Genomic DNA, 11,704 nt, shown 5'->3' with positions numbered 1-11,704 from the left:
GTGGAGTCTCCTCCTTAGAGAGCCTCTGCAGATGCCTGGGCACGGGCCTGGGCACCCTGCTGCGGGCGGCCAGGACAAGATGGAGCCGGGGCACCCCCAGCCCCTCTGTGCTGGGGCCGTGACAGGGCGGCGGTGACGTCAGGCCGCGCTGTGGCACTGCAACGAGTGGCCGCTACGTGCTGCTGTGACGTCATGGCGGTGTGACGTGCTCTGCCATCAGCCCCGTGACGTAGCGGTGACGCCTGCCGTCCCGCCCGGCCGCCCGAGGGAGCGCGGCCCCGCCTCCCGCTGCCGCTTCCGGGCGCCATGGCGGTGCTGGCGGCCAACCCCAGCAACCCCGTGGTGTTCTTCGATGTCACCATCGGCGGGCAGGTGGCGCCGGGCGGCGGGCCTGGGGCGGGGAGAGGGGCTCGGTGGGGCGCGGCGGGGTCTTCAGGCCCGCGGCGGGTGGCTGAGCTGGGCTGCTCTCGCTCTCTCTCTGCAGGAGGTCGGCCGCATGAAGATCGAGCTGTTCGCCGACGTCGTGCCCAAAACTGCGGAGAACTTCAGGTGAGGAGCAGCCGGCGGGCCTGCAGGCTTGGCACGGGGCTGCCGGCCTGGAGCCAGGCTCTAGAGGCTTCACGGTGCAGGGGTGTTGTGGTGTTAGTGACGGCTTGTCAGGGCCACTGCACCCGCTTCAGCTCTCTGTCCACACAGAGCTGTCCGTGACCATGCAGCATCCTAACCCCCAGCGGAGCCTTTCTGGCTTGAAGGTGAAGGGCTCTGGTCCCTCTCTGCTCCCTCTGTGGAGCTTCTGATACGCTCACTGTGTTTACTAAAGAGAGTGCCTTAACATCATGGTAAAAACTCCTTGCCACCCCATTCTCTGTCATTGATTACAGGATGTACCACGTGGATTTCCCAGTTCCGGAAAAGTGATTATGCCCTGTCCCCTGTGGAACGTGCTGTCCTGCTCCACATTCACTGTCTCTTACAATCTCAGTGTTAAATACCTAAACCTCAATATCTCTGCAAAGCTCTGTTTAGAAATGGAAGTGATGAGCAGTTACTGATGATTCCTCTGGTCTTCTGTATTTTTTTTCTTTTCCAGGCAGTTTTGTACAGGTGAATTCAGGTACGTGGGTTATATTCTTTTAAGTAGCATACTCAGAAAAACAGGGCTGGGTGACTAGAAAGAAGGCCCACTGGGAAGCTTTCTTTACAATGCTGCTATAAAATGAAAGACTTGCAGAAATCTGCTCTGCTGAAAGTGATTAGCTTGGTTGGTCACAGAGATGGTGCACTTTCCCCTTTGGGCTTGACTTTGGTCATACTCCAGTTGCTCTAAAAGTACATTGCCTGCAAATCCCACCTGTATGTGCTGCAAATTACAACGGTATGCTGTTAAGATTTTGAGATGGGTGTCATAAGCAACCATGTCATTTAATGTGCAGAGCCCATTCAGGGTTTCCCTTGGTCTCTGATAGCATCACTGCATGTTAGGACCCAGCAGGCACTGCTGGAGGTGGGTTGTATATCAAGGGAGTTCCTAATGTACAGGACAACCATTCAGGACTCTAAACTCCTGGGAGGGTTTCGTGTTGGGATACCCAGTAAGTGGTAACAATTTTCCTTTTTATTTCCTTGCAGGAAAGATGGTGTTCCTATAGGTTATAAAGGAAGCACTTTCCACAGGTACTTCTGCTTTTGCTTAGAAGTTTAAATAGAAGTATGAGTTAAGCGTGATTTTCAGACCTGTCCCAAGGGCATTATTGGTGTAGGAGGCATTTGTAGGTGGTCATGGCTAATACTGTTCCTCTGGAGGATTTGGGGACGCTGTCAAATGCATACCACAGGTCACTGCAGAGGGTTTCTCCATTCCTGGTCTGCCAGATGAGAGATCATTTCCTTGTATCTGTTATGTATCTGTGTCTCTTGTTGAACAGCAATGGTCCCTGTGGTGGATTGGCATTGGCTGGGTGCCCACCAAGCTGCTCTCCCACTACTCAGCAAGATGGTGGGGAGAAGATGCAATAAAACAGCTCCCAATTGAGATAAGGACGGTGAAGTGGTTCACAATTAACATCATGGGCAAAACAGACTTGGCTTTGGGAAGATTAATGTATTTTTTTGCCAATTAATATCAAAGTACAATAGTGAGAACTAAAAGCAAACTAAAAACACTATCCCCACCCTTCTTCCCTGGTTCAACTTCAGTCTCTGTTGTACTTCCTCCTAAGCGGTGCAAAGAACAGGGAATGGGGGTTGTGGTCAGTGGAGCACCTTGTGCTGCTCCTCCACAGTCACTCTCCGCCCTGCCTACAGTGTGGGGTCCCTCCCACACTATGCCATCCTTCCCAAACTGATCCTGTGGGGGCTGTTCACAGGCAGCAGCTCTTCAAGAGCTACTCCATTGTGGGTTCCCCACAGGCAGCAGCACCCCCCACATCCACCTGCTCCACCAGGGGCTCCTCCACGGGCTGCAGCATGGAGATCTGCTCCATGTGGAGACCCATGGGCTGCAGGGGGACAGCCTGCTGCACCAGGGGCCTCTCCGCAGGCTGCAGGGGAACTTGTGCTGCATGCCCGAAGCACCTCCTGCACTGACCTTGGTGTCTGCAGGTTTTCTTCTCTCACATTTTCTGACTTTTCTCTCACAGCTGCCAATTAGTGTCTTTTTATTTTCTTAAATTTGTTATTATGGAAGCACAAACAACATTGCTTGTTGGGTTGGCTTTGACAAGTGACAAATCCCTTTTGGAGCCATCTGGAACTGGCTTTATATGTCATGGGGGGCAGCTTCCAGTCTCTTTTCACCAGGAGCTACCACCCCTGCACACCCCTCCCATTCCTCCGATACAGACCCAAATTACCTGATACCAACCAGTAGTTAATATTCACTGTTGGTTGTAGACTGTAACATTCATAGACCCTGATGACTTTCTCTGTGTTGTAAGACATAACTTCTTTTTAATGCATATTAAGCTGTTTGAGGCATTTTTCTACTAAGTATCATTTTACTTTTCTAGGGTAATAAAGGATTTCATGATCCAAGGAGGTGACTTTGTAAACGTATGTATTGCTATATTGCTTATGTATTTTTTCCTACATGGTGCATATGCAACTCTTTTCCAGGGTCCATGCTGATTCGTGGTATCTCCCTCTCTGTTTTGAGGCATCCGGTGGTAACTGGAGGCTTCCTCACAGCATTGCTACCAACTTACTGCAACAGATAGTAATGTACTTGAAAACAACTCTGTAGTCTTGGGTGAAAATATCTTCTCCTTCCCCATAATATTTCTTCTGTAAAATAGAATGGCAGTATAGCTAGAGGCTTTTTAAACTTGCAGAGATATTTTTATTTTTTTTTTATCCTGCTGTCCTCCTTTCTCCTGTCTGCCCAGGAAGAGAGCCTGTGGATTTCCAATGTCTTTGTGAAGACAATACCCTAGTACAGGAACAGAGTGTCTAATGCAAGAGAGTTTAAATCAAACCTAACTTTTTTGCTAGTGAATTGTCTAAAAATAGCAGAGAGTATTTGTGCCTGCAGTGTTACCATGGGGGGAAAAGCAGGGTATTTAGGCAAGGCTGTAAGACCACTGAGTCTTCACTGTCCTAAGACCCAGTAGTTACTTCATTTCTGGAACTATTTGAAATCTGAAGGGTGTGGTAAAAGATTATTATTTTTTTTTTAAATGCAAAACGTGGCTGTGTGAAAGTCACTGAGAGAACTAACTGTACAGGGGGCAGCTTAGCCACACCAGGTATTTAGGCAGTCCCCAGTTGTGATGCTGCAGGAAAAGGAGCAAGGACTAGGCAAGCACATCAAAAGATGCGGAGCTGTGCCTCTTATATTATTAGCACTTATTTTCCTATTAAGTCTGGCCTAATAAAGAAAGTATATGTTAGGTAGAAAGGCAATACAGGGAGACAGAGTACATCAAGCCAGAATAAATGGGGCTAAAGCAAGCAGAATATCAACGCAGAAAGGTAAATTACAGTCAGAATAGTAAATTTAACTGACCATGCCAGAGGTATCTGGTTGCATTGCTTCCACAGCTTTCTCTGAAGGGTTCCTCAATGCACCATTTTAAGGCCATTTTACTGAAGAGTCTCTGCTGGCACTGTACAGGAATTTCTCTGTAGGGTTGGACCAGAAGTCAGGGCGGCCTTTCAGTGATCCCACAAGCTATATCTCTATGAGTTGTCTGTCAGGCTTGTGCAAAGTCATAACCTCATGAGCAGTCAAAGCTTGCAATCTGCAGCAGTTACAGGCCATGCTGCTTTGATTTATAAATACGTTGAGGACTGAGAGCAAGCACTTGTAGTTAAGTACAAGATACCTCAACTTGGTAGAAAGTACAGCAAAAATGAGAAGCTCTGTACTTTAGAAACTGCCCTTGCTTGCGACTTTGCAGACAGTAGCTGCTAAAAACTGAACAAAGGGGGCACTTCCCTATTTTCAGCAGAGTCACAGAAAGTAAGGTGAAATAAGCGTGACATCAGCCAGTTTCTTCCACTTCCACTTCTGCTTTCCTTGTTCTACCAGCCAATACTTCCTCCCCTCCCTTTTCCCTGGAGTGCCTGTTAAGACCAGGTGGTTCCATACCAAGCAATCTATGACTTCATTGCACTGAGAGGCTTGGACTTAATCCTTATATCTCTTTGGGTTTCTGCCAGCATATTGATGACAAATGATGTACTGTGTAGTTAGAATCCAGTCACAGTTTCTCTTCAGAAATGAAACATCTGAACATGTTCATCACTGTTGTATATAAATGGCAGTACAGCATCCATTTTGGGCTGAGTTTAACACTGCTTTTGCTTGGTTATTTGAAATTCGTGCTACAGAACAAATGCTGTAGCTGACTAATCCCTCTCTGATGCAGGGAGATGGCACTGGAGTAGCCAGTATATATAGAGGTCCTTTTGCAGACGAAAACTTCAAGCTGAAACACTCTGCTCCTGGTCTGCTTTCTATGGTAAGTATAAAATTAAGATTTAAAAGCTTTTGTTACTTTCTCTCTATGCTTTTCCTAAATGTATAAAATGTTTGCCAGACAGCAGAAATCTCTATCACTGGATATAAGGTCTGAAAGACCAGCTTTGTAAGTACCAGTCAGGTTACTCATGGGTTAATGTGTCGAGTAACACTGAAGTCCTGATCCTGCAGCATCCTTTTTCCTTACCTGTTGGAGTTCAGGGGCAGGCTTTGTTTGATCAGCTTTCAGAGTAGCTTGATTATTGACGTTTTTGAACAGTGGCAAGTGCTGTTTTTTTTTCTTCCCCGATACTTTTATTAAACATTGACCTTAGCAAGGATGAAACAGAGAGATTTGGGAGTTTCAAAGCCATAACAGTGTTACCATGGTATCTTTCAGAACATATGCTTCCTGTTCAACACTGTAGGAAAACTGCAACCATTGCATGTTGTCTGGTAGGAACAATACACTGTTTTCTGGGAGTAGAAAGCAAGTGGGGCCAGAACCAAATGTTCCTGACTACAACTGCTTTTCCCTCCACTCTTCTAGCTGTCTTGTCCTTAAAATTACTTGTTTTGGACATTTACCATTTGGATTTGATATTCACCCTGTTCAAAATATGGTCCAAACAGATCTGTCACAACACAGCTAAGCAGGCAGTGTACCACAGTATGTGAGAAGGGATGCCATGCTGGTATTGCCAGCTTTGTGTTAAAGCAGCGTGGCTCTGGAGTTGTTCTGCTGGGCCAAACCAAGGTCCATCACAGCCAAAGGGATTAGCCTTAGATTGGCACTAAGGAAAAGATCCAGTGTGACTGTGTCCTGTGTAGCCCTGCTACAGCCCTGTAGCCCTGCTAGGTGCAGGACTTGCACAATTCACTTGTCAGCACAAAAACGTGCCTTAGTGTCTCCTGATTGGCAAAAGAGATTTGGAAAAATTGAGATGGACTTGAGTGTTGCAGAGATGTTTTCGTAGGAGAGACCAAATGCTCTGGGTGTTGCATTCAGCTCTGAATTACTCAGTGCATCATGCCATTCCTGTGAACCCTGTGTTGGCATGATCATTAGCTTTCTGATCCTGACCATCATAACAGGCACCTTTTTTCTTCTTAGGCAAACTTCCAAATAGCAGAAATCAGCTTCTTTTTTTTTCTGTCCTGGTTTCTGGCTTTCAGTTTTCCCCAGGATAATACTGCAGCCAGTAAGTACTCATCACCAAAAAGTTCAGCCCTTTTTCAGGAACATGCTCTGGAGCCCAGGTTTCGGCACAGTCTTGTGCTGAAGGTGCCTTTGTAGAATTATCATAAGAAGAAGTTGACGTGGCTCTTGCACACACTGGCAGGACTGACTTGGTAGTACACTGTGTCCAAGCACAGGGTACTCTCCTGCAAATAAATGTCTTGTTTTCTTTGGTTTGTATAGCAATAAACTTAAAAAATAAAAAAAAATAAAAAACCTAGGTTAGTTCTTAAGCAACAGCTCTTTCTTGTATGCGATATCTTTGCCTTCAGCTTTGGGAAGTCCTAATTTTGTATTCTGACATTCTCAACCCCCAGGCAAACAGTGGTCCAAGTACTAATGGCTGTCAGTTTTTCATTACGTGCTCCAAATGTGACTGGTTGGATGGGAAACACGTTGTGTTCGGTGAGTATCTGTCACGCAGGCCTGGTATACTGGCTCGTGGATGCACTCTGTGGCACAGCTGCTGAAATGAACAGCCATGGACTGCTTGTTCCTTCCCCATCATTTGTGCCAGCAGAGGTATTTGTGCAGCCAGATACTGAGATGGACCACTGGTGAAATGAAACATTTTTTCACAGCTTTCATCCAGATTCAGTTCTTTGATCAGTGTATTATGTTACTACATAAGTCCTCATGCCAGTGCAGATGGGTGAAGGGTTACCTTTCTTCTCCACTGTCGGAGAGTGGAGCTTTGAGCTGAGTTTGTAGAACAAATGTGGTTCTGGGGAGTTACATTTCCATGTACTTCCTCTTGAGCTGTAGGGTTTCAAGGCCAGATGTTAAGCTCTTGTCCTGTTTACTACTTCCTCTAATTCTTGAGTAACTCTTGATATTATTCTCTGCCATTTTTGCATCGTTACACATAGTGTGTTGATGGAGTTGATACATGTGCTGATGGTTGTACAGCTCAAGCTGTATTTTACTACAACTGGTGGAGGTAAGTCTCAAAATCTAGTTTTCTACACATGCCACCAGTGTGAGGGGAAAACACGCATGTGTTCTGAATGTGGCAAATGTTTTAAGAGGGATTGTTTCTTTCATCAGTTTAGAGATCAGTAGCAAACCGTGAAGTGCCCAATTACTATACGCTGCATGGTGCTTTCTGGAGAGGAAAAAAAAATCATATACATGTTGGGGAGGGCAGCAAAGGTGGAAACAGGCCATATTGAAGTGGATCCATTTTCTCATTCTAGGTAAAATCGTTGATGGACTGTTGGTAATGAGAAAAATTGAAGTAAGTTGAATTTGCCTTTATTCTCTGTGAATGTCTGTGTTGGAAAGTCACGTGGGAGAGCAACAAGGGTTTTTCTGTTCTCTCCTGCTGTCTGTTTAACGGTTACCAGGGAATACCAGTGATGGTAACTGGTGTTACTGGTTGTCATCGTTAATAAGATAATAGGAAACTGTTGTGATAAAGTCTGTCATTTAGATTGACTTTAGAAATGCTGTGATCCCGTTGTTGCTGGTTAGTCTTTGAGTGGGGATTTTATTCTTGTGGCTTTATTTGCAGTGCTTTGCATTTGTTCAGGAAGCTAAATTGAAAAGCTGTTCCATCAGCAACTCAGACAAGAGAGTAAAGCAGATCACTTCTGTGCCATTGCCTAGGATTGTTCAATGGATACTAAATCATCAGTTCTGCTGATCTGTGATCAGCATATGTAATAAGAAAAGTTAAGTCTTCTGATGGGCTTCCAGGAGCTCTAGATAAATATGTTCAGACATGGTGGTTACCCTGTATGGAATACACCACGACTGGGTGTCATGGCAGGATGGTGAGTGGACTTAACAAACAGTGTTTTATACGATACAGCTGACAGTGACTTCATGGTACACTCCTGCTTTGCGTGGGGAACTGTGTGCAAGGGCCATCAAAGAATCCAAAAAGTGGGACAAACACAGAGCTGCCAGCTGTTAGGTATTGAGAAAAGGTCCCGTGCAAGGAACTATGCAGCATGATACAGTTGCTAGCCCTTTGTTGCTAACATTTTTCACTAAAAGCACTGATGGAAGAAGGGTTGTGGTCTGTGCTGATAGGATGTACATCACTGCAGGGAGTGGGAAACTAAAGGAATTAACTAAGAAGTTCTCCTGGACTTGGCTGCTCTTTCATGAACAAGGGGTTCAGAATAGGGGATGCCTTGTGACTATCTGTTGTTTGGATTCCCCTTCTGTACGAATATCAGTTTACTTTGCTTGTTGCAGCTCTAATTGGTAACTTTAAAGGTACATAAACCAGAGCAGCCCTAAGTGACGTCTAAGTGATATCTTCTCTGTTGTATCTCACGAGGAGCTCCCCAGTTTTTGCTCTCTTACATCTTATCCATGCAAAGGATCAGGGTCTGGTCTGTATGCCGAACTGGTGTACGAGAATGTTCACTGGATTGTTCATTGCCAAGATACGTGAAGGTGCTTATATGCTGCCCAGAGCTCTAAGTTTCCATGTTCCTGGTGTTGCACAGATGCCTCTTAGCCAGTCTTCAATTACCTGTCACTCACTGGGTTTGCTTTTTTCATAAGGTGTAACATTCTATGTTTGTTTGTTCCCAGAATGTGCCTACAGGTCCAAATAACAAACCCAAGCTGCCAGTTGTGATCTCCCAGTGTGGGGAAATGTAAAGCAATGGAACAGAAATGTGGTAAGTCTGTCTTCTGAGGCATCCAGTGCAAGTGAAACATGGGCTGCCATGTTTCTTACTTTTCTCTTGGCTTGTTTTCACATTCATCTGAGTCTGCATAAAGTTGGCTCATCTCACTGACACTGAAACCAGCCGAAAACACACCTCTAATATAATTCTAATAGAATTTTTACCAGCTCAACTCCCTGATGCTGTTTCCCTTCAGGCTACATAAAGACCAAAGGCAGCATTAGAGGGACAGGATTTTGTGGCTGCTGTCTGAGGGAAGATGGGGTCATGGCAGCCCTGCCTTGGGTGGGGTTAGACTGCCTTGGAGCCTCAGCTTTAGAAACCAGTGGATGAAAAGAGACCTGCAACAGGAATGCAGCTGGTATTACTCAGGCAACTTGCAGGGATTAGGGGGTTCACTTTGACCTGCAGTTTGGTGAACTCTCCTAATTCTACAGAAAGTAGAGCGTCCATGTTTGGTGCAAGCAAAGATCAAGAAAAGAAGTGCTGGGGGAAGAGAAGACTTGAGCCTTCTTGCTCACTACAGCCATAGGACAGTTACCACTGGAGGGCCAAGGGATTATCATTTTGCATCGCTTTACCTTAATTCAGGAAGATACCACTGTCATTACAAAGGGAGATGTTTCCAGCATTTACTATGGCCCAGGCTTCGTTTTGTTTAAATCAGTAGCTACAAGACTGAGCTCAGTACAGTATTCTGTTTACATTTGTTTGCCCACTTCACTGTTAATAAAAAAAAAAACACCAACAAAAACACACACACACAAAAAATAGAAAAAAAAATAAAAAAACAACATGAGCATTTTAGCAAGTCTGACCAGATTTCAATATGTCAGGCTGCAGCTTGTCAAAAATCTGCTGTATTAGCTTTTGGTTGCTGATTTTCCAAATTTCAGCAGGCAGGCGCTGAAAAAGTAACTGCAAAATTTTTGACTTTTTGTTAAACAATTGCCAAAGGTGTCTGGAATTACCTGTGAAAATGCATCCCTGTTGCCGGGGTTAAGTCTTTCAGATCTGCAGTGCTTCAGATATTTCTCCTATTTGATGAAGTGACAATAGGGAATGTAATCATTCTTTCATTTTCCTGGTACTTCTGGTGGCATTTATAGGCTTTTGAAGATAGGCACAACCTTGTTAAGCAGGCTTTCTTGCAGATGAAGAGACCTGTGCTCATGAGTGGGATCCTTAGATCCAGACCCGTTGATCTTTGGAGCCTTTGTATGTGATCTGTGGTCAACATCCTTGAGACTGGAAGGTGTGGGTGTGCGGCTGGTGCCACCGTGCTTACTTCCTAACCAGGTCTTGGGAGCTGCCTTTGTGTATGCTGCTGCCTGTCAGTGGCCTCTGGGCAAGAATGGGTTTTGTCTCACCCAGCTTCAGACAGCTAAATCAGTTATTTGTCAAGATCCTTTAAAATCAGCCCGGTGAAACAAACACTGCTGTTGGTTTTAAGTAGACTGGAATGGAGACCCAGAAAGACTCCCTGGTTCCCTAGGTCTTGTAGACAGGTTTGGCATGACCTGGTGCATGCAGCAGGCAGTGCTCGCTTCAGTGCCACCGCGCAGTCCTGCTGCTGTTGTACGACATTACAGATGGCCATCAAGCATTCCTCATGGAAAGGGACTCTTCACTGGGGAGCATAGCAATAGGACAAGAAGTAATGGCTTTAAACTACAACAGGGTAGATTTAGATTAGCTACAAGGAAGAAATTCTCTCTGAGGGGTGGTGAGGCACTGGAACAGGCTACCTGGAGAAACTGTGGATGCCCTATCCCTGGAAGTGTTAAAGGCCAGGTTGGATGGGGCTTGGAGCAACCTGGTCTGGTGGGAAGTGTCCCAGCCCTCCCTGCCCATGGCAGGGAGTTGGAACTAGATGATCTTTAAGGTCCCTTTCAACCCAAACTATTCTGTGGTTCTATGATTTGGACCTGTTTATTCTCCTTTGTTTCAGTGTTCCTTCACTGGTGGTTAGGAGGCCTTTGCTGGCTCCATGCAGTTTCAGTTCCAGCCACTTCCCTCACTGTCCTTGTCCTCTTTACAGGCCAGACCTGCGCTCTTGACGTTCTCCTGAAGTTATTTAATAATTGGCATCTATATTTTTTTTAACACATTCAAATGTAAATAAAGGATTGTGGTAAATACCAATGTAGTGGACATCAGTTAACATGCTTGGGAATGGATTCTTTGGGTGAGAAGGGTTACTGGGTTTTTACTGTCTACTGTGTCTGCAGTGTGCATTGCCCTTAGCTGATCCAATAGGGAACACGTTCTGTGCATGGTATTGAGAGGCATTGCTGCTGGAAAGAAGGGGTGAAAGGAACATGGCAGATCTGTGTTACACCAGTTCTTTTCCTTGGCAGGTAAATAAGGCTGCCTGGCAGAGAGGTTCTTAGCATCTTAGGAGTGTCTAGAACCTTTTTACATGCAGCTTTATTGAAGCACAGGAGATTGGTACAGCATAAAGGCTTTATCAGCATGAGTTTGCTGGGCTCCGAGGTGAGTTATGCTGTAAACCCTCCCCTGGCACATCCCAGTGCTAGGCCATCGGGCTGCTTTGTGTCACAGGTGTTACAGGAATTTACCTGGGTGTTACAAGGATGTTATAGAAGGCCTTTGGGCTGGGAAGCAGAGAATGATTGTGCTGTAGGAGTAAAAATCAGGGCTCCGTGTTCTTCATGGTTGCAAAGAACACCGTCAAGGCTGCAGGTTTGTGGAAAAACTGCCAATCTCAGACTGGGTTTGCAAACTCACCTGCTGGGTGACTTGAAAGCTCCCCTCGTGGGGGCTGGGCTTCAAGGTGAGTTTTCTCGTGCAGCAGGTTAAGTATAAAAGAGGTTGGACAAAGTCTGTTTGATC

At 45.6% G+C, this 11,704-nt stretch overlaps 1 protein-coding gene across 6 annotated transcripts; it reads left to right on the top strand.

Annotated features, from left to right (window-relative positions):
- The first annotated feature begins 235 nt into the window (after positions 1 to 235).
- PPIH (peptidylprolyl isomerase H) lies at positions 236 to 10,993 on the top strand. Of its 6 annotated transcripts, none has more exons than XM_084495320.1 (10): positions 236 to 372; positions 485 to 549; positions 1,091 to 1,114; positions 1,630 to 1,674; positions 3,009 to 3,051; positions 4,869 to 4,961; positions 6,518 to 6,605; positions 7,397 to 7,437; positions 8,751 to 8,839; positions 10,890 to 10,993. In XM_084495320.1, exons 1-9 carry the CDS (start codon positions 307 to 309, stop codon positions 8,817 to 8,819), a joined length of 534 nt encoding a protein of 177 aa, XP_084351446.1. In that variant the 5' UTR covers positions 236 to 306; the 3' UTR covers positions 8,820 to 8,839; positions 10,890 to 10,993. The 6 variants fall into 6 exon arrangements, with proteins under 6 accessions (XP_084351446.1, XP_084351447.1, XP_084351448.1 ...); XM_084495321.1 differs by having other exon boundaries at positions 10,800 to 10,993; XM_084495322.1 differs by having other exon boundaries at positions 9,286 to 10,993.
- Positions 10,994 to 11,704: the final 711 nt, after the last annotated feature.

The sequence above is a fragment of the Aythya ferina genome (genome assembly GCF_964211825.1).
Source record: "Aythya ferina genome assembly, chromosome: 21".
Taxonomy (NCBI): Eukaryota; Metazoa; Chordata; class Aves; order Anseriformes; family Anatidae; genus Aythya; species Aythya ferina.
The sequence above is the reverse complement of the archived record's forward strand: the minus strand, read 5'-3'. Positions and strand labels throughout refer to the sequence as shown.